Source organism: Lepidochelys olivacea, assembly GCF_965140295.1.
Source record: "Lepidochelys olivacea isolate rLepOli2 genome assembly, chromosome: 6".
Taxonomy (NCBI): domain Eukaryota; kingdom Metazoa; phylum Chordata; order Testudines; family Cheloniidae; genus Lepidochelys; species Lepidochelys olivacea.
Window position 1 is genome coordinate 8,067,359 of NC_140416.1, and position 27,201 is coordinate 8,094,559.

The 27,201-nt window shown below is 52.7% G+C and overlaps 1 protein-coding gene across 2 annotated transcripts; it reads right to left on the reverse strand.

Moving 5' to 3' along the window:
• Positions 1 to 282: 282 nt before the first annotated feature.
• DTX4 (deltex E3 ubiquitin ligase 4) lies at positions 283 to 26,154 on the reverse strand. 2 transcript variants are annotated; one of them, XM_084631894.1, is made up of 9 exons: positions 25,300 to 26,154; positions 17,710 to 18,433; positions 13,008 to 13,069; positions 12,373 to 12,534; positions 12,031 to 12,092; positions 11,042 to 11,194; positions 8,622 to 8,783; positions 5,226 to 5,315; positions 283 to 3,656 (listed from the first exon to the last, which is right to left on the reverse strand). In XM_084631894.1, the coding sequence occupies exons 1-9, from the start codon at positions 25,505 to 25,507 to the stop codon at positions 3,423 to 3,425; spliced, it is 1,857 nt and encodes a 618-aa protein (XP_084488020.1). In that variant the 5' UTR covers positions 25,508 to 26,154; the 3' UTR covers positions 283 to 3,422. The 2 variants fall into 2 exon arrangements, with proteins under 2 accessions (XP_084488020.1, XP_084488021.1); XM_084631895.1 differs by lacking the exon at positions 11,042 to 11,194.
• Between the last annotated feature and the right edge of the window lie 1,047 nt (positions 26,155 to 27,201).

Genomic DNA, 27,201 nt, shown 5'->3' on the forward strand with positions numbered 1-27,201 from the left:
GAGTGAGAGGGGCAGTGCCTGCTCAGACAGACCAAAGCAGAGAACTGTTTCAACTCAACTCACTGATACGAAAAGATTGTTGGCAGCCATGCTCGTCCCAGATTTCAGCGAGAGCAGGTGGGCGAGGGAATCTCTCTTATGGAACCAACTTCTGCTGGTGAATGAGAATCAGACTCCGTAACTCCCTCTTGGCCTTGGGTTGACCATCCCCCTGGAAGGAAGAGGCTCTCACATGACCACTTGCCACAAACGGGTAACAAAAGACACACGGACAGGCCCGGGTGATGCAGACAGCAAACGCCCCCACCACCTCGTGGGAGAGCTCTCCGTTTATTAAACTGGCACATACACCCCACACGAGCAGGCAGCGCCATCGTGTGGCAACACACCAGAGAGATGGGCACAGCGCACCGTTCACAAACAGAACACAATATACAGCAGGACACTGCCCCACCCCAGCCGCACACCCCGCATCCAATGCCACGAGGACACACAGAGAGGAGGGATGACCCTTCCCACAGCCCAGCCACCCTGCCCCACCCTGGTCCTTCTAGAGAAAGTATAAAACCACAGTTAGAAATAAAACAAAAGCACAGCTGGAGGGGGAGGGAGGAAGAGACAATCAACACCCCACCCCTCCCTGGGAGGAACAATCACAGGGGCCTGTAGGTGACCCCTTCCAAGCCTCTTCCCCTATCCTAGAAACCAAGTCAGACTGGAGGCCACTCCTTGCTAGCGCAACAGGGGTAGGGGCTGGGTAACGTGTGACAATCTTACTGGCTAGGAGGGGGAATATGGGACTGGGGCGGGAGCTGAGATATACTTGGAGGGGGATAGAGGATGTGGGGGAGGCTAGGGCAGGGAGCTCAGATATGCACAGTGGGGAATCTCAAGGGTTGGGGGGAGATCTGTGTGATTAACAGCATTTTCAGTTTGCTGGTGGTTCAAAAAATAATAATTTAGAAACCAAAAAATTCTGGCAACTCAAAGAAAAAAAGATAGTTTCAAGTTTAGAGCATTTTAAAGATAAAAAAAAGAAAATGGAAAGCAATTTTGAATCAAAAAAGCATCATTTGCCTTGTAAAAAAATCAAAACATTTCCATTTTTTAGTGTTTTTTTTCCTTTTCCCCCCTGTTCTAGTCTGGGGGTAGGACTACTCCCCCATCATTAGCAAGTGCATGGGAAATACAGAAAAGGGTGGGTCTTGGGGCACTGGCCACCTCTGGGGGACAAAAGGGGTGCTCAGGACAAGATGATCTCAGCCCCTCGCTAAAAGGGGCTGTTGTGGCAATGAAGGGGGTTTCCAGGCAGTTTGGAACAGGATCAGTTCCTCAGGCATCCCAGCTTGGCGGCTGCTGTGATCTCTCTGGGGCAGGGTGAACAGGCCTTGTGAAGCCTCTGGGTTTCCCCTCCTCCTCTCCCTGCTCCTGCCACCACTCCGGCAAACTCCATCTGCAGCCAATCGCAACTCCTATCCCTCCCTAGTCCTGCCTCACCTACCCCCACCCAGCCACATCACCTGCTCCCCTCTCCTCTGCCCCACAGGGACTTCACAAGGGCTGCAAGGGGAAAATCCCCAAGCCAGGAAAGCCCAAGAAGCCAAAGAACTAAGCAACAAGACAGGAAAGGGTCAGGATCCCAGCAGGGAGCCACCTCACCCACCCCTTCCCCATCTCACTACAGGGATGGGACCTGGCGCATAGCCCATGGGACCCACCTCACTCACTAGCTGCAAAGAGGCCACTAGGTCGCAGCACCACAGAGGCTGAGCAGGGTTATGGATGAACTATAGATTTTACTGGGCTCCTGTTTCCCCAACATGGAGGCTAACCCCAGGTCAGGCATGTTTCCAATCAGCCCCCTGCCCCCCTCCAAACACTAACAGGAGCGTATTTGTGCCCTTTTCCCACCTTCCTGAGGGGCGTGTGGTGGCCATTTTGCAATGTGGCCAAGCCTGACTGGGCGCCTCTCTTTCAAGATGGCCGCCCAGCTTGCCTCGCCCCCATGCCATGGTGAACGGCCAGTGCCAGCGGACTTGGCCTCTAGGTCTAACTTAAGTACCGTTTCCTTTAAGCATCCTAGCGCCACGTCATCTTCAAGCGTGACGTGATAGATATACATACATATATACGACAAACCCCCAAAACATGAGGTATATAAATTCAGATCCGTATCCAGGGGGACTCCCCCATACAAACAGTTCAAAGAACCCATCTTATGGGGCCGGGGGGGGGGGGGATCAGACCTCCCCTCCCCACATAACAACTCACCCCCACCAGGCCTGACCAGACAGAGCCACCCCGGGGGTATGGCTCCTTCACAGGTACAAGGAGATCAGCTCACACAGTTCTGGATGGGACTGGAGTAAACTACACTCACTGAGACAGGGAGAACCAGACTTGGTTTTGAGCCGTACAGAAGGGATCAGGGAGTGAGGGATTTCTCTCCCGCACACCCCACTGCACAAAACTGAGCCAGCTGGACTGGTTCTGACCCAGGTGAGAATGGATTAGGGGGAGTGGGAGGGGAAGAGGGACCCGGAGAAGACCGGGTCTGGTTCTGATCCATCCATCACGGATTCCCATCCCCTGCTCTAGCACTGTTCACGTAGCGGCTGGAATGAATTATTAAGGAACTAGTTCTGCTCCAGCCCACTATGGACCAGCACCAGGAGACTCGTACCCAGCTAGTTCTGGTCCTGACCCAGTGTGGAACATATCAAGGAGATGGGATTTCCATCTCATTTCCCCAAGGCTCAGATCCAAGCAGGCAGCAGACCTGGTTCTGACCCGATGTGCGGTGGGATCGGGGAGGCAGGCAGGCAGGCCTGGGAGGGTGAGGTGGGTTGGGCGGGGGGTACCAGACCTGCAAACAGCACATTTCCAACTCACACTGAGTCCACAACATGAAAGCAGCAGTGACATAACAACACGCAACCAGTCTCCTAACCGGGGCAAGACTAGGACCGGTTTGAATCCTTGGCATTCCCACAGGCCTTTGCAGCGGCTCCCATGCGGTGCCGGAGCTGCCTTATGGGACAGGAGCACTTCCCGCAGGGTAGTGCCCTAAGAGGCAGTTCATTTTCACAGGGTTTAGCGGTTCAATCCCCCCTCCATTCCCAGCCAAGTGCAACAAGATTAACCTTGGTAACCTTGGGTGCGGGCGGCGCCCATGTTGGGAGACCGGCCCCACAGATATGCCCATTGACGAGGCACCGTGGGCCTCCTCCTCTGCTCCAACCCCAAGCCACACGTCTCAATGGTGCGACTGGTGCCCTCTGAGCATCACAGCAGTGGGAGGAGGAGGTGGGGGAGGGTGCAGGCACCGGGGCAGAGAGGAGGCGGCGAGTGTGGGGCACCGCCACGTGACAAAGCGCTGCTCCCGCCACAAAGAAATGCCATCTCCTCCCCTCCTCCTGTTCTCAGTCCTTCTCCTGGGCCGCGCTCTCCTCCGTGATGCCCTGCACCGCCAGCTCGGCCAGCACATTGTCCAGATAGTTGGAGTCTGGGTAGCCGTGGCCCGTGAGGTTAGAACCAAACTCCGTCTTGTGGTGGATCTCGTTCCAGATCACCGTGTCTGACTCGCCGGTGGTGCTGGAGGTACCGATGGCAAAGATCAGGCGGCGGTCCCAGGCCACGAGCAGCAGCTTCAGCACCTGGGGGAGTGCAGGAAGGAAAGGTTAATACACAAGCAGCTGAGAGCCCACCCCAAGACAGGCTGGAGTCTGCACACAGCCTCTCCCAAGCTTGAGTGGCGCGGTTCATCCCATTGTGTCGTTAACTCTGAAACATAACGATGACATAACATGATAACTCTGTTATTTCACAGCTGTTCATCCAGCTGATGTGCTTCACCACCACCAACCACCAACCTGGCTCCCCAACCAAAATCTCCAGCTGCCTCTCATGACAGGCAAGGCACTGAGTTTTCCATACAAAATGCGGCAACATGTTATGACCAGCACATTCAGAAGCAGCACAAAAGAAACATGAGTTTATTTTCATATCAAAATTCAATAAAAAACTCCAGGGTTTGATTTGGGGGTTTGTTTTTTGTTTTAAATGGTCTGCAACTGACCTTGTATCTGGTCTCTTGTACACAGAGCGCTGATGGACTTAGGTCTGGCTCGCTGTGGAGTATACCGGGGCTTTCTCTGGCATGAACCCACAGCCTCTGAAAAGGCCTCGATTATCCATTAGAGATGTCACTGAAATGGTGGGCTCCTGGCATCTTAGGTCTTTTGCAGGAGACCAAGTGAAAGGAGCTGGTACGTCCCAGAGCTGAAGCTCATCTCCTAAGAGGAGCTTGTGTCGGGGACGCACGCACCAGGCTATGATCCTGTATGAATCCCCATCATCATCCAAAGACCCCTGGGCTAGTCCGGCAACCCTATATCTTCTACAGATTTCCCTCCCTCATCGGCTCTCCAGTGAGGAGGGGGCAGCCTGTCCTATGACAGCCCCTTCTCTCAGCTCCACAGGACAATAACCCCACTCTGTAGGGATGCTCTGTCCCCTCTCTGGGTCTGGAGAACACTTTCCACCTGGGATATTAGAGGTGTGTGGTTCTTCCTTTGGCTATTGTCCCGCCCCAAACCAGCTGCTCTCTTGGGGAAAGCTCACCTCACCCCACCCCACACTGCCCTAATGAACCATTGACTGAAGGCAGAATCCCCCCACAGTCCGAATGTCCTGGGTTTGGGAGACATAGGACAAGACTTAAGTTCCCTCTAAGCTGCACGGCCACACAGCAGCCTATTAAGCACCCCGCAGGCACTCAGGGCTGTGGTGGGGAGAGGCCAACCCAGCCAAGCCCTAGAGCTTCTGTGGTGGGGAGAGGCGCCTCTCCCCTGCCACCCCCTCAGCCCAGGTGCTACTGCAGGGGAGGGGGGGTGAGAGAGAGCTGGTAGGGAGTCCTCTCTCCCCACTGTAGCCCTGGGACAGCCTGCATCCCAAACCCTTCATCCCCAGCCCCACCCCAACCCTCTGCCCCAGTCCTGAGCCCTCATTGCCAGCCAGAGCCCGCACCTCAACCCTCTGCCCCAGCCCTGAGCCCCCTCCCACACTCCAAACCCCTCGGCCCCACGCCCACCACACGAATTTTGTAATGTGCACAATATGAAGGTGATGTGTCACACATTGCCTTCATATTGATGCCCATAACAAAATTCATTCTGCATATGTGTGGGAAAAATCAGAGGGAACGCTGGCAGGACACCCCTCACCTTTCGGCCCTTCTCGCTGTCCGGGAGGTAACAGTGTCGAGGGAATCCACGGGCTGTGAAGCCTTTCCCGGGGTTTGGATGTTCTGGTCCCTGTGCAGAGGGAGAGAGAGAAATTGCATCCTTTGGGATCTTGAGAGGGTGCATAAGCGCTGTTTAATCTTGAGTCATCACAGCATCACCAGCTGCAGGGCCACACAACTGCAGGGCCCTCCAGTGCCCCCATCACCCACTGCTGGATCTACTACAAGCCCCCCGCCAGGGAGGAGGGTGCCCAGCCAGGGGCCCGTGGCCCTGCAGAGAGACATTACCCCGAACTCCCCATGCAGCCTGCCTGTCCGGCAGCACTTCCAAAAAAGGCTGCTTCTAATGTACGCGCCATCACCAAGCAAAAGACAGCTGCTGCACCAGCATGATCATTCCCTCCAAGAACTGGGTCACAACCAGAGACAGCCCTTGGGGGTATGGAGTTATCACAGATCTCTCTCCATGGTTGCACCAAGGCGGCTACACGCAACAATACAGCAACTGCTCTCACAAGAGGCGCCTTCCACACCCATCTGCTCTGATACAGGGGTCTCCTGAGGCCAGTGGGCAGAGTGGGTACATAGGGTTTTATAGGGATCCCCCGAGTTGGATATCTGCATAATAATTCACCAAAGGGTGGCACATGAGGTCTCTACAGAGCGCCAGCAGCCCACTGGTCATCACGATCGCTGTGACATGTATGTACAGATAATATTTAAGGGGTTATGCATCTATACTGAAAATTATGTTCTCAAGGTATGTGAGTTAAGGCTGGTGTGACATTGCACCCCATATTCTTCACAGTGATATGACGATATGCTAAGGACATAATTATGATGCATTTTGTACAAGACGGGTAATGTGGGGTGTCATTGGAAAAGTTATAATTTGCTGAATATGATTATTTGCGTGCATTAATCGTTTTTGTATATAAAATTAGGAATATATTTCCATCCTGCTTACTGTGGGTGACACCCACAACTAGCCTTTCTGGTACAACAATGAAGAAGCCAGACAGTGCTGATGGCCCATCAGCAAAGACAATGGACCATGGAAAAACTTAATCTTCCCCTGTAAACATTCCAGGCAGCCTGTAAGTAATGGCTGCTATAACTCAGCAAGGTATGCAAGGGCATTTAACCAGGCCCCATGACTCTGGGCTCCATCTTGGGGATGTCAGTGTTTTTCCACAAGCTGAGTTTGGGACAAAAGATTCACGCCATATGCTAAAGCTATATAAGGCAGGGAGTGACATCATCTGTTGTTCTTCACTCCACACACAAGAGGACTCCTGAAAACACCTGAGGAACAAAGACTGAACTGGGGGAAGTGCTGGACCCAGACTAAAGGGATTTCTAGCCTGTGTATGAAAACCTGGGGATTCCAAGCTGCAAAGCAAGCTTGTGCCTTAAGAATCTGCAGCCTCCTTGTATCATCCATCAGGGTGAGAGATTGTTAATTCAAATCCTATCTTTCTAGTATGTTGAGCTTAGTTTGCATTTTTGTTTATTTACTAAGTAATCTGCTTTGATCTGCTATCTTTTGTAGTTAAACTTATTTTATGTTTTAATCTAAATCAGTAAGTTTGGAGTGAAGTGCTTGGGAATCTTAGCTCAGGGGGCTGTTGCATTTCCTCTCCACATTTAGGGAGGGATGAACTCTATTAGCTTACAGTGCAAGATGGTATAATTTTGGGTTTATACTCCAGTGTGTGTGTGGGTGGCGGGGGTGGTGGTTCTAGCTGGGAAGCTGGTGGTTACTTTGGCTGTAGCCTCTCTATTTTTGGTCCATGCAGTGCCTGGTCAGAGAGCCTGAAGTAACTGCAGCTGGGTGTGCCCCTACCTGTATGAATGCTGGAGAAAGTGCAGGACCGGGAGTGAGTCTGTTGCTTGTCACAGCAGTATAGTGTGAGAAGAAGCGCCCAGGCTGGTGGGTCAGAGGGCTCAGTGGTACCAAACTTCCAGGTGGCACCCCAGGGGGAACCCATCACAGTGGGTAAACAGGTGACATGCCTCAGACCATTCCAGGCTGAGCTTACCTCCCTGTCTGAGCATTGTCTGTTGTCCACAATGCAGATCTATTTGCATACATAGCCAAGCTGCTAATCAAGTAAGGAAATATACAAGAGATCCTGTTTACAAGTACAGATGACAGATTCTCAGGGGATATCTGGGGGGGCAGAGGTACCCCTGGCATTCTTTACTGAGGACACAAGCGTGACTTGCCTCATGGGAAAAGGATCACAGCCAGGCCTGGCTGAAACACACTGGCAGGGCTTTGGGGGGAGCTTTAGCTGACTTGGTCTAGGTTATCGAACACACGTTATGATTTTACTTTAGATGTAACCTTTTGTTTCTAAAATTTCTACTTGCTTTCATTTGAATCTCCATGCCTATATTGGAATTGGAAAAGGTACAGAAAAGGGCAACAGAAAGGATTAGGGGCATGAAACAGCTTCCATATGAGGAGAGATTTCTAAGCTGAAAAGTCTCAATCTTGTTAAAGAGACAACTAAGGGGGGGGATATGATGGAGGTCTATAAAATCATGATTGGTGTGGAGAAAGTAAATAAGGAAGTGTTATTTACTCCTTCTCATAACACAAGAACTAGGGCTCACCCAATGAAATTAATAGGCAGCAGGTTTAAAACAAACAAAAAAGTATTTCTTCACACAATGCACAGTCAACCTGTGGAAGTCTTTGCTAGGGTATGTTCTGAAGGTCAAGACTATAAGAGGATTCAAAAAAGAACTAGATAAATTCATGGAGGATAGATCCATCAATGGCTATTAGCCAGAATTGGTAGGGATTGTGTCTGTAGTCGCCTCTGTTTGCCAGAAACTGGGAATGGGCAACAGGGGATGGATCACTTGATGGTGACCTGTTCTGTTCATTCCCTATGGGGCACCTGGCATTGGCCACTGTTGGAAGACAGGATACGGGGCTTTGGTCTGACCCAGTATGGCCGTTTTTATGCCTTGTTAAATAAACTTTGGCTTGTTTTCACGACATACTTGTCTCAGTGCTGTGTGTTTCACAGAGCCGTGACTGGAGGTGGAACTGGTAAACTGGGAGCAGTGAATCTGTGAACTTTGTGAGTGTCCAGTGGAGCGGGGGCTGGATGCTCCAGAGAGACGCTCAGAGGGTTTAAGGTTGGAGTGTGCTTAGCACTATGCCATTGAGTGATGGGGGGCTGGCGAGGCCTAGAGGGGATTGAGTCTGTTGCCTGTGGAGGCAGGGAGCAGGTCCCCTGTAGGCACAGACAAGGTTTCCTCACGCTAAGGGCAGGTGGTAGCGAAGTGCCTCCCAACCCCAGATAACTCCGGGAAGTGTCACACATGCCCCCTCCCTCCTGTAGAGCTGGGGTCTCACCTGGACCCCTGGCGCGATGTTGTAGATGATCCGAATGGTTTTACAGTCAGGGTGCCCAGGCAGCGAGTGAGGGATGAGGTGATATTCCATCTTCCCGGGGGGCTGAGTCCCAGTCTTCACCCCATATATGGTTTTGCAGGTTGGGCACTGCAAGCTCCCATCCTGAGAACAAGAGTAAGAAAGGAAGAAAGGAGACAAAGAAACCAAATCAGGAGAGCTTCCTCCTTCATATTTACTGTTGTCAGACTGACATTCCTCCAATCCCGCCACACACCCCTCTACTGAACCACACACACTCCCCCCGCACCTTGTCTAGGAAATAATATGAATGATCAAAAATAGTTTTTCCCGTAAAATGACTGAGAATGAAACATTCTTTGTTTTTTTCAAAAATGTTTATGGAATTTTTTCAGGTTTTTTGACTAAACAATTTCCTTTTCTCCCCCATTTAAATTTAAAATCGAAAAGTTTTGTTCTGAGTTTCATGTTTCTTCCTCACGCCTTTCCCTCGCTTTTCTTGGTGGGGGGACAAAACCCAAAAATGAAAAATCAAAATGATGCAAAACATTTTTGATTCCCCATAAAATTTCAAACCAAACAAAAATTTGTTTGGTTTGAAAAGCCATTTTTCATCAGAAAAATTTCAACCTTCCCTAGGATATATTGAATGGATCTTCTTCTCAAGACACACTGATCAATGGTCATCTGCGTGAATCATTTTCAAGAAGAAAGAGAGAGAGACCTGCCCCGGTGCCCACAGGACACTCTTCTGCAATGTGAGAGACCCAACTTCAAATCTCTTCTTCCGATCAGGTGGTGGGGAGGGAGGGGGATTGAATTCACGTCTCCCACAATCCAAGGGAGTGTCCTAACTCCTGAGAAAAAGCTTTTAAGGGAGGTGGCACCAATGCTTCCTTCTTTGGCCATTTTGTGACTCTAGATCAGTGGTTCTCAATCTTTCCAGACTACCATACCCCTTTCCAGAGGATGATGTGTCTTGTGTGCCACCCCCAGGTTTCACCTCACTTAAAAACTACTTGCTTACAAAATCAGACATAAGAATACGGAAGTGTCACAGCACACTATTACTGACAAATTGCTGACTTTGATCTTTACAATTAATTATAAAATAAATCAATTGGGATGTAAATATTATAGTCACAATTCAGTGTACAGCATATGGAGCAGTATAAACAAGTAATTCTATGAAATTTTAGTTTGTACTGACTTCGCTAGGGCTTTTTATGTAGCCTGTTGTAAAACTAGGCAAATATCTAGATGAGTTGATGTACCTCTGCAAACCCCCAGGGGTACGCGTACCCCGGTTGAGCACCACTGCTCTAGGCCTTTAAAAATGCCCAAAACAAACTTTTTTGATGTGGCAAATTTTTTCAGAATTTTCAAATTCAGCTTGACCCAAACTTTTTTTTTTTTAAATTTTGCAGAACGGTCAGCAAACCAAAAAAAAATGCAGTGATTCACCCCGCTCTACTCACAATACCTTCTGTAGTACAGATAGGGAAAATGAGGCACAGAGCAGGGACCTTATCAGAGTTGAATTTCAGCTGTCTCATGCTCCCATTCTCTTCTATGGTCTGGGCTCCTCAGCTGGACTTCAACTCCCGTGATGCATCATGGCTATACACCAGTCCTGATGCAACCACCTCCCCTCACCAAGACAAGGAGACCATGATGCAACAGGGGAGACATAGTCCAAGCAGGTAGCCTGGCCAATAGAGGAGAATGGCGTCACAAGGCACCCACAAAGTAACTCGTAGGAGGCACCACAGCTTACTTTCCAAATGGAAATATTGGGATTATAGCCAAGATACTCTAGCTTTAGATTTTTTTGCCAAAAACTCAAAAATTCTCCAGCAGGTGAGGGGACATTTTCCAACCATAACTGCACATCAGCGAAGGTCTCATGACTCCCCATCTGGATCTCTAACTACTGCCTCACGCCCAGCAGCAAACCAGATAACCTTTGCAGCACAGACAGGTATCCTAACGAAACAGGATAAAACCATGGGAAAACTGTGTAAAATTCACTGATGGTTTAAGGGAAGAGAATGGAAGAGGCCGTCTGGGGCAGGGATGGCCAGATATGAGGAAGACCCACACTGAGAATGGTTTCTACTCGACTTGCTAACGTTTACTGAGACAGCCAAGCATTCAGGAAGGGTCAATCGGCGCTCACCGCAAAGTGACTAAGCAAAGCCCTCCTGTTCCACAGAGCCAATGGAAGACACCAGCAGAAATGGTAGAGAGAACACTGGGCTCTTACAGCCTATCAGGAAGGAGGATTCAGCCCCAGGCAAGCGATCTGATTGGCTCAGCGTCCAACCCCAGGGAACGTTCTATGCTAGGAGCCAGTCCTAGCCAGGGCCCCGTAGTGGCAGCTGGCCAAGCCCCCCACGCACCTTGTTGCCGTTGTTGTACATGGCGACCAGGCAGTGGAGGTGGTAGATGTGGCCACACTTGGACAGTTTTCCCACTAGGTCGGGCTTGACAGCTGGCTGGGGTCCCTTGTAGCCAGAGGGGGTGGAGAGGCGCTCCATACAGATGGTGCAGTCCTGGGAGGGAGGGGGGGGGCAGCGGAGGAGGAGGAGGCAGTGAGAGGAGAAAGTTGAGTCAGACGGAGAGACAGACCTGGTCTGAATCCAGCCCAGGCTCGCAGCGATTGAGCATGTAGGCCAATGTGAATGAGCCATGTTGGGGGGGAGAGAGGAGCATTTTTCAGCCCAGGTCCCACTGGGCAAGAACTACTGCCATGCAGGTTCAGTGTGGCGGCGAGGCTAACCAGGAATCAGAGCCCCGTCATCAGGGTAGGGTCAGGGCCCACTGGCGGGGGAAGCCAGAGCTGGCCTTGCTCTGTGGAAGGACAGGCAGATGTGAGCTCCAGTGGCATCAGCCTAGCCCTGTTTGCTGGCGCGAGGATCCCCTTCCCGAGGACACACCAACAGCCAGAAGCAAGCAGCTATGAAACGCCCTCAGTGCAACTCTGCCATGTGCTTACACCCACCCAGACAACGTGCACACAGCATGCAACCCCCTACACCTCACATACAGCGTGAGCAACCTTTCCTCACAATTCACCCAAAAGGGTGTGTTTGCATGGCAAGATAACCAACCAGGGACAGCTCCAGCTTGCTGTACGATCCTGGTGTAGACGTGGCTCTGATCTCGCTGTAGCTGGCGGAGGTCACCTGAGGGATGCGGGGGTAGAGCATTGACTTTGTCCAGCTACACTGAGGTCAAATCTACCTGTGCCTTGTCTTCTCCAGGATTGTACAGCCAGAGCGCTAATGCACTGCAGAACTACAGAGATTTTGGCAGTGAATACCTAGCCCAAGACAGACGACCGACCCTACACCCCAACAGACGGCAACCTGGCACACCACGCTCTCACCTCGTCCGGAGGATGACGCACCTTCTGCAGGTATTTCTTCAGCACCTCCTCCGGGGTTTTACCTGGGGCAGGTAGGAAGAGAAGCAGCACATGGGAGCAAGAGTTACACTGCCCTGAACGTGTCTGGGGAGACATGAGGCACCCTAGGAAAAGGGCGCCATGGGGAAGGGAGGGTTGAGTGGGGACAGAGCTCTGGGGGGGGGGGGGGGGAGAGGAAGCTGTGCAATAAGGCTGGGGTGAATGGCACCCTGGTGGGGAGATTGGCAGGACATGGGGACAGAAAGGGGCTCCCGCTAGGGGTGTGCAGACTCCCAGAGGCTCTGAGTAAGGGCTCACACTCACCTTTCTTGGCCTGCTTTTTGGTCGTCTTGCGGCAGGTGTTGGCCACGCCCGGGATGGATTTGATTTCACTCTTGCTGACGGGTGGGGGGTGCAGCACCAGCTTGGGGGGGCGGGTGAGGCAGACGGGCAGCCCCGCCGCGCTCATGAGGATCCCGGTGATCCCTGCCGGAGAGAGATGAGGAAAGGCCCTGAGAAGCCAGCTCCGAGGAATCTCAGGCACCCCCACAAGCCCTTTGGGCCAGCAACCCGAAGCTCCACCCCGGCTCTAACAGATCCAGATCCACCCTGTGAATCCCCCGCACCCCAGCACCCTCACAGAACGGACATCCCAACCCCACTCACTCCTAAACCGCAGCCTATGAGCCCCCTGTCCTGCCCTCCAATGGTGCTCTCCATCCCCTACCTAGAACAGGGTACCTCTCCACCCACCCCTTACAACAAATGGACCAATATCACTGTCTGTCCCCATTCCTCTGAGGTACAGGCTTGCCCAGAACCCCCCATCCCTTTCTACACAGGTGCTGCTCAAAGCCCACTCCCCACACCAGCCCCAGAAGTGTGAGTCTGCCCCCCTGCCCCCGGAGGTCTTTATTGCTCAGTCACACTAGGCTGGCCCAACCGGTTGGCTCCCTCACCTGCCAGCGCGGGGTTAACAGGGCTTGAGCCGTTGAGGTTCTTCACTGGGACGGTGGGAACCCTGAGGGGAAGGAATTGGGGGGTCAGAATTCACTGTGAGTCCATCCCCTTGGGGAAAGCTCCTGGCCCACTGATTGGTGCAATGCATGGACCCACCGGTTCCCAGAGGCTCCCCTGTCTCAGGCCACTGCCCCCCACCACGGGAATCCTGGCTAGGGAGTAGGGGGGCGAGCGAGGAGCAAACAGAAGCCCTCCAAACAGAGAGGGAGCGGGAACGTCAATGGACAACGGAGAGCCCGAAAAGCAGGGGACATGGTCTGGGGCTGGGGCAGGCTGAGCGATCCGAGGACAAGGGGCTCAGCAAACCAGGGAGTGAATGTGGCTCAGCCTGAAGTTCACAAGACACCCCCCACTGGAGAAGGGGGCTGGCAAAGCAAGGGCACGTGGCACATTCCCTTTCCCAGGATGCCTTGCACTCAGCTCCCACCAGACAGCCCGCAGCCACTTGTCCTCTCCTCTCCACTCCAGGCTGCACCTTGCAGGGGATGGGAGCTGTTATTGTTCATGTGACCCAACCAGACCAGCAGGTTTTACCTCCGGCTAACATCCTGCAGTTCACACACCTTGTGGGCCAACCCAGTCTGGCAAGGGCCAGCATGTGCACATGCGAGCCAGGGTGTGCACCCAATCTGGGTAGGAGCATAGGGCTAGAGCGTGGGTGGGGAAGACACTCATCATCTGATCTGGAAATACAGCCACCAGAGACAATGACAGGCTGAGGGGAGTGTGGGGCAGAAGCTAGAGAGCTCTAGTCCCCACAAGGCCTTGCCCCCAAAATTTCCTTGTCCTGATGACAACTGCACTCCAGCGTATTTTTGGTCGTCTTGCGGCGGGTGTTGGCCATGCCCAGGATGGATTTGATTTCACTCTTGCTGACGGGTGGGGGGTGCAGCACCAGCTTGGGGGCTGGCCCTAAAAATCACCTCAGGCCACTGCTCCACCCACCCACGCACTTCAGACATGTCCGTGGCAGCCTGAGAGCAGCAGAAAGCTCCAGTTACACCCAGATGGTACACAGCCCTGTTTTCCGGGTTTAGCTCTTCCGCCAGGACTGACACGGCAGGAGCATCACGATAATCCAGGCAATGGGATTTTTATACGCACATCTCCTACTCATTCAAGAGATCATTTCTAGGGCTGGTGGGGCTACAATCTTTCAGACCTGGAAGCACAGCCAAGCTTTGGAGGTGGCAGTGCTGTTCTGGCCCAGACCAAGGCGCTGGGACTGAATATCACAAGACCTTGGGCTGGCACCGAATCTAATGACTGCACCACCTGAGATGGACTTACGAAAAGGAAAAGACAACACTGCAACAAGACTCGGGGAAATATACCACCAAGGGGGACTCTGGGTACAAGGCAGAACCCAGGGGGCAGAGGTCCCACTACGCAACCCACTCTCGTGTCCAGTGTTTGCTGCCAACCAGGTTGAGCCCAGGAAATTGCAGACATAGGCACCATCGCAGACTGCTGGCTGGGCATGTACCGCTCATTGCCAGTGAGGTCAGCTGAGCCCACAACTGGTGCCCCCCCCACTCTCTCTTCTCCATGCCCTGTGCTTTTTGCTGGTGTCCCAGTGAGGCCTGCTTTGCCCACTTTCTCCATCAATGCTTATGCCCCTGAAGGGCTAAGTGGCGTTGGAGAGTCGGGGAAGAAGTGGGGCTTCTAGGGGGCGATGATGGCAAAACAGCCCCACACACTTTGCACTGGGGGTGGCCCGTGTCCCATTCTGCGGCCTTGGAAGGGACAAACGGCCATGTGAGCCTGCGGAATGAGAGACAGCTCCCCGGCAAGACACAGGGGTCAGGTGGCACAACGCCAGGGCACCAGCGCGCCCGGCCGAGTCGGAATGTGCCATTTCATGGCTGGACTTTTGACATGGCTTAGGGCGGGGGGGGGAGCAGGGGGATCTATTTAATACCTGGGGGCGGCAACAGAGGAGGGCGAGCCAGAACCGGGCACCCTCCTAGCCGGACAACAGTTGCCGTAGTGACAGACCAAGGCCTAGCCAGAGAATCCTCTAATCTAGAGACATGCCCTCCCCCGCGCTCCTCCTCCCCATGTCCCTTTTCTCTCAATCCCCATGTCCCTTTTCTCTCAATCTTTAGAAACCCTGCCTGAGTCTCTAAACCATTCACAGCTCCTTTTGTTCCTGTGGCCCTTTCCTCCTGCTCTCTATCATGGGAAAGTTTCCCGGAGGGGTCACAGGCCTGGGCGAACCGCGACAGAAGGCTGATGGAAAAGACAGACAAAGGGCGAGAACCACGCTAATTAAATGGCCAAGAAAGGGATTTCTGGGGAGGGGGGCGAAATGTTTTCCTCATCAGGCAGCGGCATGAAAAGCTTTCTATAGGCCTTTTGATAGCGCCTCCCTCCCCCTGCAGGGCCGAGTGAAAGAATGTCCCATAGCCTCATTAAGATTCAAAAGGGGATTGCGGGCCTCACCCATTTTATCATTAAAGAGGTGTCTGGTATTTGTCAAGGGGGAAAGAGAGGGGCTGGGATGTGAAGAGGGAGATAGAGAGGGGCTGAGGTGTGGGCTACAGTTACAGCAGGCTTTACTTCTTCCTTAGGGACTTTCCACCACCCTGGAGGTTTGTGCCATATAGATTTGGAGGTGACAAATAGCCACCACAAAGATTCTGGGCCTGATCTGCAGTGGGTGTAAATCAGAAGATGAAGTCAATGGAGCGATGGCCCATGTAGCTCCAGTGGAATCAGTGGGCCAGATCCCCAGCTGGGCTCAAGCTGATTTATACCAGCTGGGATCTGGACCTTGGGGTTTCCTCCACCTACGGCAGCTAAAACACAAATACTATGGAATCCCCAGGCCAATTGTTAACGAAATTCCCAGGTCTTAATGGCTGGAACTTGGGACTGGCTGACATGGTCTACACCCCAGTCACCTGGCGTAAATGCACCCTGCACACTTGGGCTGGGACTCGCAAGGAAACTGCCAGTCTGGATCAGACCCCAGATCCAGCTAGCCCAATCTCCTGTCTCTGACAGTGGTTGGCACCATATGCTGCAGAAGAAGCTACATGAGCCTTACAGGAGCAGACAGGTTATAATTTCCCCCCACATTAGGTCTCATCGTGGTCTCTACTAGAGACTGGCTTAACCCCTGCAGCAGGAGGTTTAATATCCCTGCTACCTTTGTCATCACTTACTGTTATAACTCTGGGTATTCTTGTTAACAGTGAAAATGTCCAGTTCCTTTTTGAACCTTACTAGGTCGTTGGCCTCAACGACATCCTGTGGCAGAGAGTTCCACTGGCTAATGACAAAATGTGCGGAAAAGTATTTCCTTTCATCAGTTTTGAATTCCCCCCCTCTCCGTTTCACTGACTCGCCCTTGTTCTTATGTTATGAGACAGGGATCTCCCTTCTCTAGACCAGTCAGTATTTTACATATTTCCATCACGTCCCCTCTTATACAGCTCCTCTTTAAGGTAATCTTTTACAATCTCTCTTCATAGAAGTTTTTTCAGGGCCCTAGCCATTCACACCGCCCTTCTCTGAACCCCACTAATTCTACAACATCCTTCTGGAACAGGGTGACCTGTGCTGTCAAAGGCATCCAGGCAAAGCCACCCCACTGACTGATGTATTGGCACTACAAGTGTCTGTGTTATTCTCCATCCCATTCCTTGAGCATCCTAACAGCTTTTTTGCTTTTCTGACCATAGCTGCACACTGCGCAGAGGTCTCCACTGAGCTATCTACAATGACAACTTATTCCTGAGCTGATGCGATTAACGTACGGTGCACGAGTGGTTTAAATTTTCCCCTCCAGTATGCATTACACAGCATTTATTGACACTGAACTTCATTTATCATCATGTTGCCCATTCCCCAGGCTTGTTTGGGTCTCTCTGAAGTTCCTCGGAGCTCTCTCTGGTCCTAACTAACCTAAATACCTTTGTGTCTTCTGCACATTTTCCTGTCCACCCTCCTTTCCAGATCACTAATAAATATATAAAATACCGCACGGTTCAGTATGGAAATTATATCCCTCTGTTCACCTTCTGCCGGGATGAGAACTGACCACTGGACCCTACTTTTTGCTTTCCGACTCCTATCCAGATTTTGATCTATGACAACACTTGGTCTCTCATCCCATGCCAGCCTGGTGTCTTGACTGCCGAAGGCCTTTAAAGTAAAACAGCAGCAACACCAGAATGAAAGTATACACACAGCACGAGACTGAAACAACAGATGCATGGTCCCAGATGGGCAGCCGTGGCAGACGGACGCATGCTACAGTGGCAGCACAGATGTCCATGGACAAGGCCGAGGGTGCAGGGCACCGGAAACAAACAGCGGGACCCGTGATGCAGGCTCTCCTTTCAATGGATGTTAACTGAACGCAGCTGAAAGGGCCAGTGGGGCAGCCCTCGGAGCCCATTCCCAGAGTGGGTACTGGACAGGTTACCCCAGGGCAAGTTCCCCCCTCCCGCATGCACAGTCCTGCCAACAGCCACCAGGGAGTTCGGCCTCCATAGCCTACTTCACTGACCCTTGGCTAAGAAGCTGATTAGCACCAGCTATTGGAGGGCTGGCATTCTGTGCTGTGGGTACCCTGGACCTGGGCTGATTATTAAGAACCCCAGGGGGAACCTCGCTTGCTCGCTCACTCACCCGGAGGCAATCAGCACACGGGACTGAGCGATGGCCAGGCGCTGCAGGTGGGTGCGGTTGAGGGTGTTGAGGCTGGCGCGTGTGGTCTTCCCATTGGCGGCAGGCAGGCTGGTGGCCGAGCTCAGGGCCGGTGTGCTGGCTGCCTGCCTCCGGCTCACCTGGGAGGCCAGCGTCTTCAGCGAGCTGCGCGTGGTGGCTGTGCCATCTGGGGGCTTGAGCCCAGGTGCTGGGATGGGAGGCTTGGGGCCACCCAACGGGGCGGAGGCTTTACGCTGCTGCTGCTGGGGGACCGCGGCGCCAGTCCCACCATTGGCCCCAGCCGCAACCGCCGCCTTGACACTCATGACCAGAAGGCACTGGGGGCAGGTGCAGGGTGGGGTGGGAGGTGAGCTGGAAACGCCCGGGCTGGCCGGCCATGACTGGGACTTAGGCAGGGTGCCGGTGACCAGCGGGTAGACCAGGTCGAGGCGTCGGCGGATGCGGCGCTTGCGTTGGGTCTGCCGGTTGATCTGGCCCATAGTGCTGAAGTCAATGACGTAGCAGAAGCCAATGGAGGTGAGGTCGATCCAGGGGTGCTGCTTCTCGTAGGCATGCTGGATGGTGATGCCCACCTCCATGTCATAGGCTGTCCACGAGCCGCTGTCATTCTCCCACTCCCACACCACACCCTTGCCCGGTGCCGAGGAGGGGTCATAGTAACTCCGCCGCACTGGGCGGATGGTGCCTAGGGAGAGCAGGGAGAAACAGAGAGATGAGAAGAGTCTGTGGTAGCCAGGCTACATACATTGTCCATACCCCACTCCCCAAGAGCATCCCTGGGAAGGGACGGGGGTTACAAGCTGGGGGCCCACAGCCTCCATGGGATGGGATGGGGGTACGAGCTGGGGGATACAAGACGTAACCAGCCTAAAGCAAGATGTCAGAGCCTTAGACCAGTGGTTCTCAACCAGGGGTATGTGTACCCCTGCGGGTACATCAACTTATCTAGATATTTGCCTAGTTTTACAACAGGCTACATAAAAAGCAATAGCGAAGTCAGTACTCTCTAAAATTTTATACAGACAATGACATATTTATACTGCTCTATATACTCTACACTGAAATGTAAGTACAATATTTATATTCCAATTGATTTTTTTTTAATAATTATGTTGTAAAAATGAGAAAGTCAGCAATTTCTCAGTATTAGTGTGCTCTGACACTTTTGTATTTTTAGGTCTGATTTTGTAAGCAAGTAGTTTTTAAGTGAGGTGTAGCTTGGGGGTATGCAAGACAAATCAGACTCCTGAAAGGGGTTCAGTAGTCTGGAAAGGTTGAGAGCCATTGCCTTGACTGTAATTGAAATCAATGGGAATTAAGCACTAAATACCTTTTAGGGGATCTGGACTTACGTTTTTAGGGGCAAAGAATGTTTCTTGCACTTCAAACAAAGTCGCATAAGCTTAAGGGGAAGGGCTGATTTTATACCAGTTTATTTATCAGCACAATTGTGTGTGTGGACTCTCTTCCATCAGGCTTCATCTCCACTAGATTCATAGATTCCAAGACCAGAAGGGACCATTGCGATCATCTTGTCTGACCTCCTGTCTAATACAGCCAAGAGACCTGCTCCAAAACAATTCCCAGAGAACAGCTTTTAATAAAATCATCCCATCTTGATTTAAAAATGACCAGTGACGGAGTATCCACCGCGAGACTTGCTAAATTGTTCGAACGATTCATTAGCCTCCCTGTTACAAAGGAAAGCATTTGCAGGTATAGTGATCCTGGCAACCCCTCCTACTGGAGACACAGCTGATGCCAGCAAGAGTTCCTCCGCTGGTAGAGTTTATACCTGTTCTCTGAACAAAACAAGCAAAACCAGCAAAAGGACCTTTTTTGCCAGTGTAACTTTGACTACACTGGAACTTTTACCAGCACAGTTATGTTGACAAGAGGTGTGATTCTCCCTCCCCCCTCGTAATCAACATAGCTATGCCAGCAAATATTTTAAGTGTAGACCAGGCCTTAATCTAGCTGGTAGTAGTCTGTCCCTCATCAGTAGATTTACAAGCAGAAACTAAACAGATATAACCAGCACTAAGCTGGTACACAAGTCCACTCAAAAGTTGCACTCATTTGACTAAACCAATTTAAGTTAGACGAATGGAACTTGGGAGCAAAGACAAGCTGAGGGTCTGTGCAGCACCCACCACCATGAAGCCCAGCTGGAGCTGGGGCCTTTATTGGCTACAAATAATGATTTTTTTTAACTCTGTAAAAGACAGAAAATTTACAGTCATGGTTCCACAAACAGCCTTAACTCAGACCCCACCTCCCTACCCACCTCTCTTTGGACTCTGCTGCTCATGTGGAGGTTACAGATACAAGGTGTATTGCAATCAACAGGGTAGAAAGGGTAGCCTGAGCTTTCTGTCCCCTTGGTTTTGATTTCCTCCCACACAATCACCTCCAAATGCTGTTTGCATCAATGACATTATTTGAATTGGACCTGAATGCAGTTTGACACCGCCCATAGCACTCAGCCCCAGCCCAGCTATGCAAGTCGTAGAGGGCTCTGCTACAAAATGTAGCCACCTCTGAATATAGTCAAGCCACAGGTATCCAGGGCAGTATCATTTCTGGGCTGTAGGCAGAGGGGTAAGAGCAGAAATGTCTCTCTCTGTTGACAGGTGGCTGAATGGAAGGAGAGTCTGTGTGTGAGTTGCTGCTCCATGGAGAGGTGAGAATGGAGGAGTAGAAGCGTATCTACATTACGGTAGTTGATAGTATTCCCAGCATGAATCAGAACCCAAAATTCACAGGACTCCAGTACTGGGAGAGCCCCAGTGAGCTTTAGTTCTCTGGGTGTGGGCACCCCAGAATTGGGCTGAGCCCCAGCAACTCATTTCATCCCTGGCACAGTGCAATGGCATTCTGTGTATTTTTGGTAATTCAAGGTTTGTGGTACATACCGAGAATGCGGATGAAGGGTAGGGGTAGAAGGGAGTGGGGCATGGGTAGAGGACAAGCATTGGTAAAAGTGCAGAGTCCAGTTAAATGAGGTTCCACAAACCAGGAGATTCCTGAATTTCAGATGTTTTGTTGTTAAAATTACTACAAAATTTCTCTTTCCATTTTAAGAACCAACCTCCATTTGTAGCTTTCACACAATTGTGCATTTGGGAATTTCCTTAGTTTTTAAAGGAAATGTTTTACGACACTGATGCAAAAAAATTGTCAAAAGGCAATACACGTGGGACTACAGTCCCTGCAAAGCTGAACCATGTTAGGCGATGGAACCCAAGAAGACAACACTCGGATCCAGTACTCCACGGGTGCCGCATGGACCCTCTCTGACCCAGCGCAGCTCAGTTGGTGAATCTCACAAACTCTGACAGTGTTAAGTTTTAAAACCCTGCTGGGCTTATTCTGATCACATGAGATCTCAGAGAGAGACACTGCTGGGGCACACTAACTGCTCTGCTGTGGTTCCCCTCTTGTGCCCGGTCCTGCCACCACCCAGGGCAGCAGCACAATTTCCCCTGACTTCGACACTGCAGGATCAAACTTCTCAAGAAAAAACTAACCTTTAGCTCTGTATGCGATACCTCATCCAGTCACTATTGCACTAAACAAACATGCAGCTGCTGGACCCAGCCCTCTGTGAGTAGGGCGTTCCCAAAAATAAAAAGCTTCTAGAGACTTTAAAACAAACAAACACAGCAATGGAACCACACTAATCAATACTAATGACAGATTCCCATTAGAAATCCCATCGAGGATGGACAGCCCAGAGGTTAGAGTACCAGCCTGGGATTTAGGACACCCACGGTCAATTCGCTGCTCTGGCACAGATTTCTTGCAGGTTCTTGGGCAAGTCCCTTAGTTTCTTAGAGGTTCCCTTAGAGGATTGGGCCAAAAGAAATCTGGTTCAATGAGGTTCAACAAGGACAAGTGCAGAGACCTGCACTTAGGACGGAAGAATCCCATGCATCACTATAGACTAGGAACCGAATGGCTCAGCAGCAGTTCTGCAGAAAAGGACCTAGGGGTTACAGTGGATGAGAAGCTGGATATGAGTCAACAGTTTGCCCTTGTTGCCAAGAAGGCCAATGGCATTTTGGGCTGTATAAGTAGGGGCATTGCCAGCAGATCGAGGGACGTAATCATTCCCCTCTATTCGACATTGGTGAGGCCTCATCTGGAGTACTATGTCCAGTTTTGGGTCCCACACTACAAGAAGGATGTGGAAAAATTGGAAAGAGTCCAGCAGAGGACAACAAAAATGATTAGGGGTCTGGAACACATGAGTTATGAGGAGAGGCTGAGGGAACTGGGATTGTTTAGTCTGCGGAAGAGAAGAATGAGGGGGGATTTGATAGCTGCTTTCAACTACCTGAAAGGGGGTTCCAAAGTAGATCGATCTAGACTGTTCTCAGTGGTAGCAGATGACAGAACAAGGAGTAATGGTCTCAAGTTGCAGTGGGGGTGGTTTAGGTTGGATATTAGGAAAACCTTTTTCACTAGGAGGGTGGTGAAACACTGGAATGCGTTACCTAGGGAGGTGGTGGAATCTCCTTCCTTTGAAGTTTTTAAGGTCAGGCTTGACAAAGCCCTGGCTGGGATGATTTAGTTGGGGATTGGTCCTGCTTTGAGCAGGGGGTTGAACTAGATGACCTCCTGAGGTCCCTTCCAACCCTGATATTCTATGATTCTTTGGGCCTCAGATCTGCATCAGTAAAGCAGACACACACACGGATGTGTGTGGATAAATATCAGAGATTGTGAGGCACCCAGACACTGCAATGGTGGAAGCAGAATAGAACACACTGAATTTTGCAGCTCAGCATATGAACAAAGAATAAACTGGAGTTTAACTGTAATTACATACGGTGCTTCGTAACATGCACGTAAGCATGCTGTAAAGCACAAGGAAGTCTCAGAGCTGGTCTACACACCAGTTTGGTACCACTGTAATTATTCTGGTGAGATTCTACCTTCACATTTAAATCAGTACAACCCCTAGCATGCTTTATACTGGTATAGCTTCTGCCTCTTCCCAAATGGCAACAGCTATCACATCTTAAGCACCAGTATATAGTTAAAGTGCTACAATTTTGGGGTACAACCCCTCACTTTGTCAGCTCCAACACTTCATTACATCTCCATGGGAGGTCACGCTTGGATTTTTAATTGTGCACATTAACATGGCAGGGGAAGGGAGTTCGAACGCTTCCCATGTGATTTTTCGAACTCCGAGCTTGACAGAATTCCTCAGCCAATTAGTCTTGAGTTTTCAGTAGAAAATATTTTAACTCTCCTCCATCGAGAAAGGCCAGAGAATGAGACGTGAGGGGGACAAAGGGGGAATTGCCAAGGGAGCTGTGTGTGGGGAGGGGTGGGGAGAGAAACCAAGCTCCGAACAGCATCTGTAATTTATTATAATCCCAGATGAGAAGGGGAAGGAGCCAGTGCTGGCATTCAGCATCTGGCAGGTCCAGCGCCATGCAGCAATCCTGTGGGAAAGTCCCCCCTCCCCTCCCATAGCCAGGGACATGCGGCCAGCCTCCCATTCAATAAGGGAAGAAAAGAGACAATAGCTATTCAAGGCTCAGCTGGGGTCGTGACCCCCCACATCAGAACCCCTTAATGACCCAAAACAACAACATTCAGAGCAAGCCAGCCAGAGGCAGAACAATTCCCCATTCAGCCCAGCAGTAGGGCGGGGGGGGGGGCACTCTAGCAGCCAACACCCCACCCCCCTCCCTCCCTCAGAGCCCCTGTTTCACTATTACTCCCTGCCTTCCTCTCAGATGGAACCTGGGGAAAGAGAGGGTTGCCACTGGGAGCCCCATGTATGTAGGGGTGCCTCCACTGGAAACCGACTCCGCATCCCACCAAAGTGGATGGGGGGGCTCTGCTGTCTGCAGATCTCAGGCCTGTACAAAAATGGAGAACCCCCCTCCCCTATCACCCCAGGGGAGATCTCAGAGCTGGGAGTGGGGTGGGCTTAACTCTCTGTGCCAGGAGCACCAGCCCGCCAAGGGGCAGTTCATCTGGAGGGCTGTGGCGCCCTCCCCAGCCACATGGGAAATGAAAAGGGATCTGAGGACGGGTGCAATCACCATTGGGCCACAGCCCCCAGCCACGGACACCTGTAGCTTCTGCCAGGCTTCACGCCAAGAGCAAAACCAACATCCCATTCAGAAAGGCTGCCCGCACCCTGGGTCACCGCCCCTCTCCCGGGCATCCACCTGGGGATCACCATCTCCCTCCCAATCCTCTGTGCTGGCTCACCATGTCACTTTCTGGGCAGACCGTGAGCAATGGATTGCCTGGCCCTTCCATCACTGGGAGTGGTGTGTGTGTGTGGAGGGGTTATTCTGGACAGTCTCTAGAGAAAAATCTGGCCCCAATGAACCTGGACAGACAACTTGCCTCTCTCTCCATGGTGACTAGCCCACTGAGTGGGGTGATTTTGGAGGGCCTGGACCGAGCAGACACAGGGCCAGCGGGAAGGATGAGGAGTGGGAGCTGAGCCACGCCCCATGGGGGAAAGGAACCCACAGCAGGAGCAGCGCCAGTCCATGATCCATCCCGCTTGGGAACATCCAGGACTAGGAGCATGGTGCCCATCTTCCCCAGCATCATGTCCAGCCATGCACAGGCCACCACTGCACCCTTGTTTCTGGGCAGGGCCACTGATGTCTCCAGCTCAGCCCCCACAGCCAACTTATACCCTTGCATCTACGGGGCTGCACGGGGCACCAAGCCAAGAGTGCCAGAGAGGCTAGCCGAGGAGCCAACCATTGTGGCCCCACAGTAGCCCCAGCCAGCACTCTTCCCCATGCCAACAACCAGATTCTGCTCTGCCCTTTCGAGCGGCATAGCTTCAGCCAAGAGTCAGCACTTCCCCACTTTATAACAAAGCGGGGAGGGGCTGCCATAAAGCTGGGAGCCCCTGTGCTGTCAGGGGTCTCCCCATCCCAGCTGGCACTCCCCATGCTGCCATCTCTTCCCCCCACCCCTCCCAGTTCCACTCCCTCCCCCCCCCCCCGGTGCCAGGCTAGGCTCACACTGCTCCACACCCTGCATGTTGGGGGAGCTGCCCCACCTGCAACCTCTTCCCCCCTCCTCTCGGGATGCAGTGGGGATTCCCCAGCTCGGTGTGAGCTCACAGGCGCCCAGGGATTCCCAGGCAAGCCGCCTTTCCTGGGTATATTCCCGTTCTCGGAAACACCCACATCCTTCCCATTGCGAACCGGGGGCTGCCTCCCCGCAGGGAGCCCAGGTGCAGCTGGGCTGGAAACACCAGCCTCCAAGTCTCGAGGACTGAAAAAACCACGGGCACCAACCACAGGCACTGTCACGCTTCGGGACCCCCGCCCTGCCAGTGCCCCTCCAGCCCGACACCTCCCCCCCCAGCTCCCGCCACGGCTCTGCCAGTGCCCCTCAATCCGGACCAGGGCGCTACAGGGCAGAAAACAGAACGACCCGAGACAGGGACGGGACAATGCGGGTCGGGCTCCCCTTCCCCAGGGCGATCCGGGTCAGGCCAGGCCCGGCAGAGCAGGGCGATCCGGGTCATGCTGGGCGCCCCCCACTCACCGGTATCCTGGCGGAACTGGTGCATAGAGTGCAGATCCAGGAGGTAGGGCGCCAGCCGCCGGTCCGCCTGGCCCAGCACCACGCTGCCCGCCCGCGGCCCGGCCCGGATCACCGCCTCGATGTGGTGGCTGACGGCCGGGCTGTAGGGTCTCCAGCGGCCGTGCTCGTTCAGCCATTCCCAGACCACCACGGCCGAGCCCAGCAGCATGGCTCCGCCGGCCGGGTTCAGCGCCGCATCGGCCCGCGACCTCAACAAATCGGGGGGAGGGGGTCCTCCGGGCTGCTTGTTGAGGGGGGATGCGGCTCGCCCTCACTCCCCCCTCCCTGCAACGTGCCCCCCCGGAGCTCTCCTGCAGCGCCGAGACATTGCACTCATCCGCCAAGACCCAGCTACGGGGCGCTGCTCTGCAATGGGGCTCCCAGGAGGAGGATTAGCTCGCTCTGGGTTTCTTGGGGGCGGGGGTTTAGTTACACTAGTTGCAGCGCCTCCGCCTCCTGCTGCTGCTTCTTTCTGCAACAAGCCCTTCTCGAAATTTCATGCTCTAGTTTTTTTCTCCCCCCCTTTGCACGGGATGAGCAGCAGCTCCACCTCCCTGTTGCTCTCCTGCCTCCTTGTTTTAAAGGAATCTGGGTGGCCGGGCTTTCCCGGACGCAGGCAGGGAAATGCAAGCCGTCACCCAGCTCGACGTCCCCTTTCCAAAGCCGGGAAGCGACGCCCCATTGCACGGCTTGGTTGCTTCCTTCCCTCCTGCCTATTGTATCCTCCCCAAACAACTTCCTTGGGTTTTGCAGCCGGGGAGTCTGAGCCGCAGCGCGAGCTCCCAGGAGCGTAGCGTCTCCAGGGCCCTCACTGCCCCCTCCCTACTCTCACCACATTACCTCATGCCCGGCCCAGCGCCAGGACGCCACCTGCTGACCACGTAGCTGGAACTGCAGCTGCAGGGTTGGGTTGAACCATCTCACCCCAAAAGAGGGGGATTTCACCTGGGGGTTAAACCATTTATCAGCACTTTGATGTAAAGAGAGATGAGGTGGGGGGATTCCCCCAGAAAAGGAAGCTCCAGGCCCTGGGTGGGCCTGAGGGTGTCTGTGAGACTCCGCCACACACACAGCTGGGCCAGTGCCCTCGATCCCAACCCACAGCACCCTGCTATCCCAGGCCTACACCCCCAGCTCTGCTCCTGCCTGTCAGTCCCAACTTGCAGCCCCCTAACTATCCCAACCTTGTGTCCCTCAACCTGCACCCCCCCACACGCTATGCCAGCCCAGTGCCCCCAGCTCTGCTGCTGCCCCTCAATCCCAATCCAAAGTTCCCTGCTATCTCAACCCTGCCCCCCAGAGCCTGCCGGTGCCCCTCAGCCCCAACCTGCAGCCCCCCCACTATCCCAGCCCTGCCCCCAGAACCTCTCAGTCCCCACCTGCAGCCCCCACAATATCCCAGCCCTGCACCCCCTGCTCAGCTTGTGCCCCTTGATCCTGACTCACAACCCCCTGCTATCCCAGCCCAGGGCCTTCCCCACATGGCTCTGCAGTTGTATGCCTAACTCAATTGTAAAATCAGACCTGTGGCTTTTTTAGCCTGGCAGGATCCCTTTTAGAATCTTCCTTAAGGAAGCTCTCAGGGCTCATTCGCTGCTTCCCAGCCAGCACTCCCCTTCCTAATCATCCTTAGAATTTGTCAACACAATCTGCTTAGTGTTTGCAGATAGAATGCTGTGCGCAGCCAGAACTGATTTGAACAGCTGCAAACCCTGATTAATAGGCAACTCCTATCCAGGTGTCTGGGTCTTTATGACCCGAGCATGCCAGTAGTGCAAATCCTTTCAAAGGAACATGATCCCCACAGCCAGAGCCATTTGAACTGGCTTTTACTGAGAAGTGACCTGAGTATCAACCCTGTGT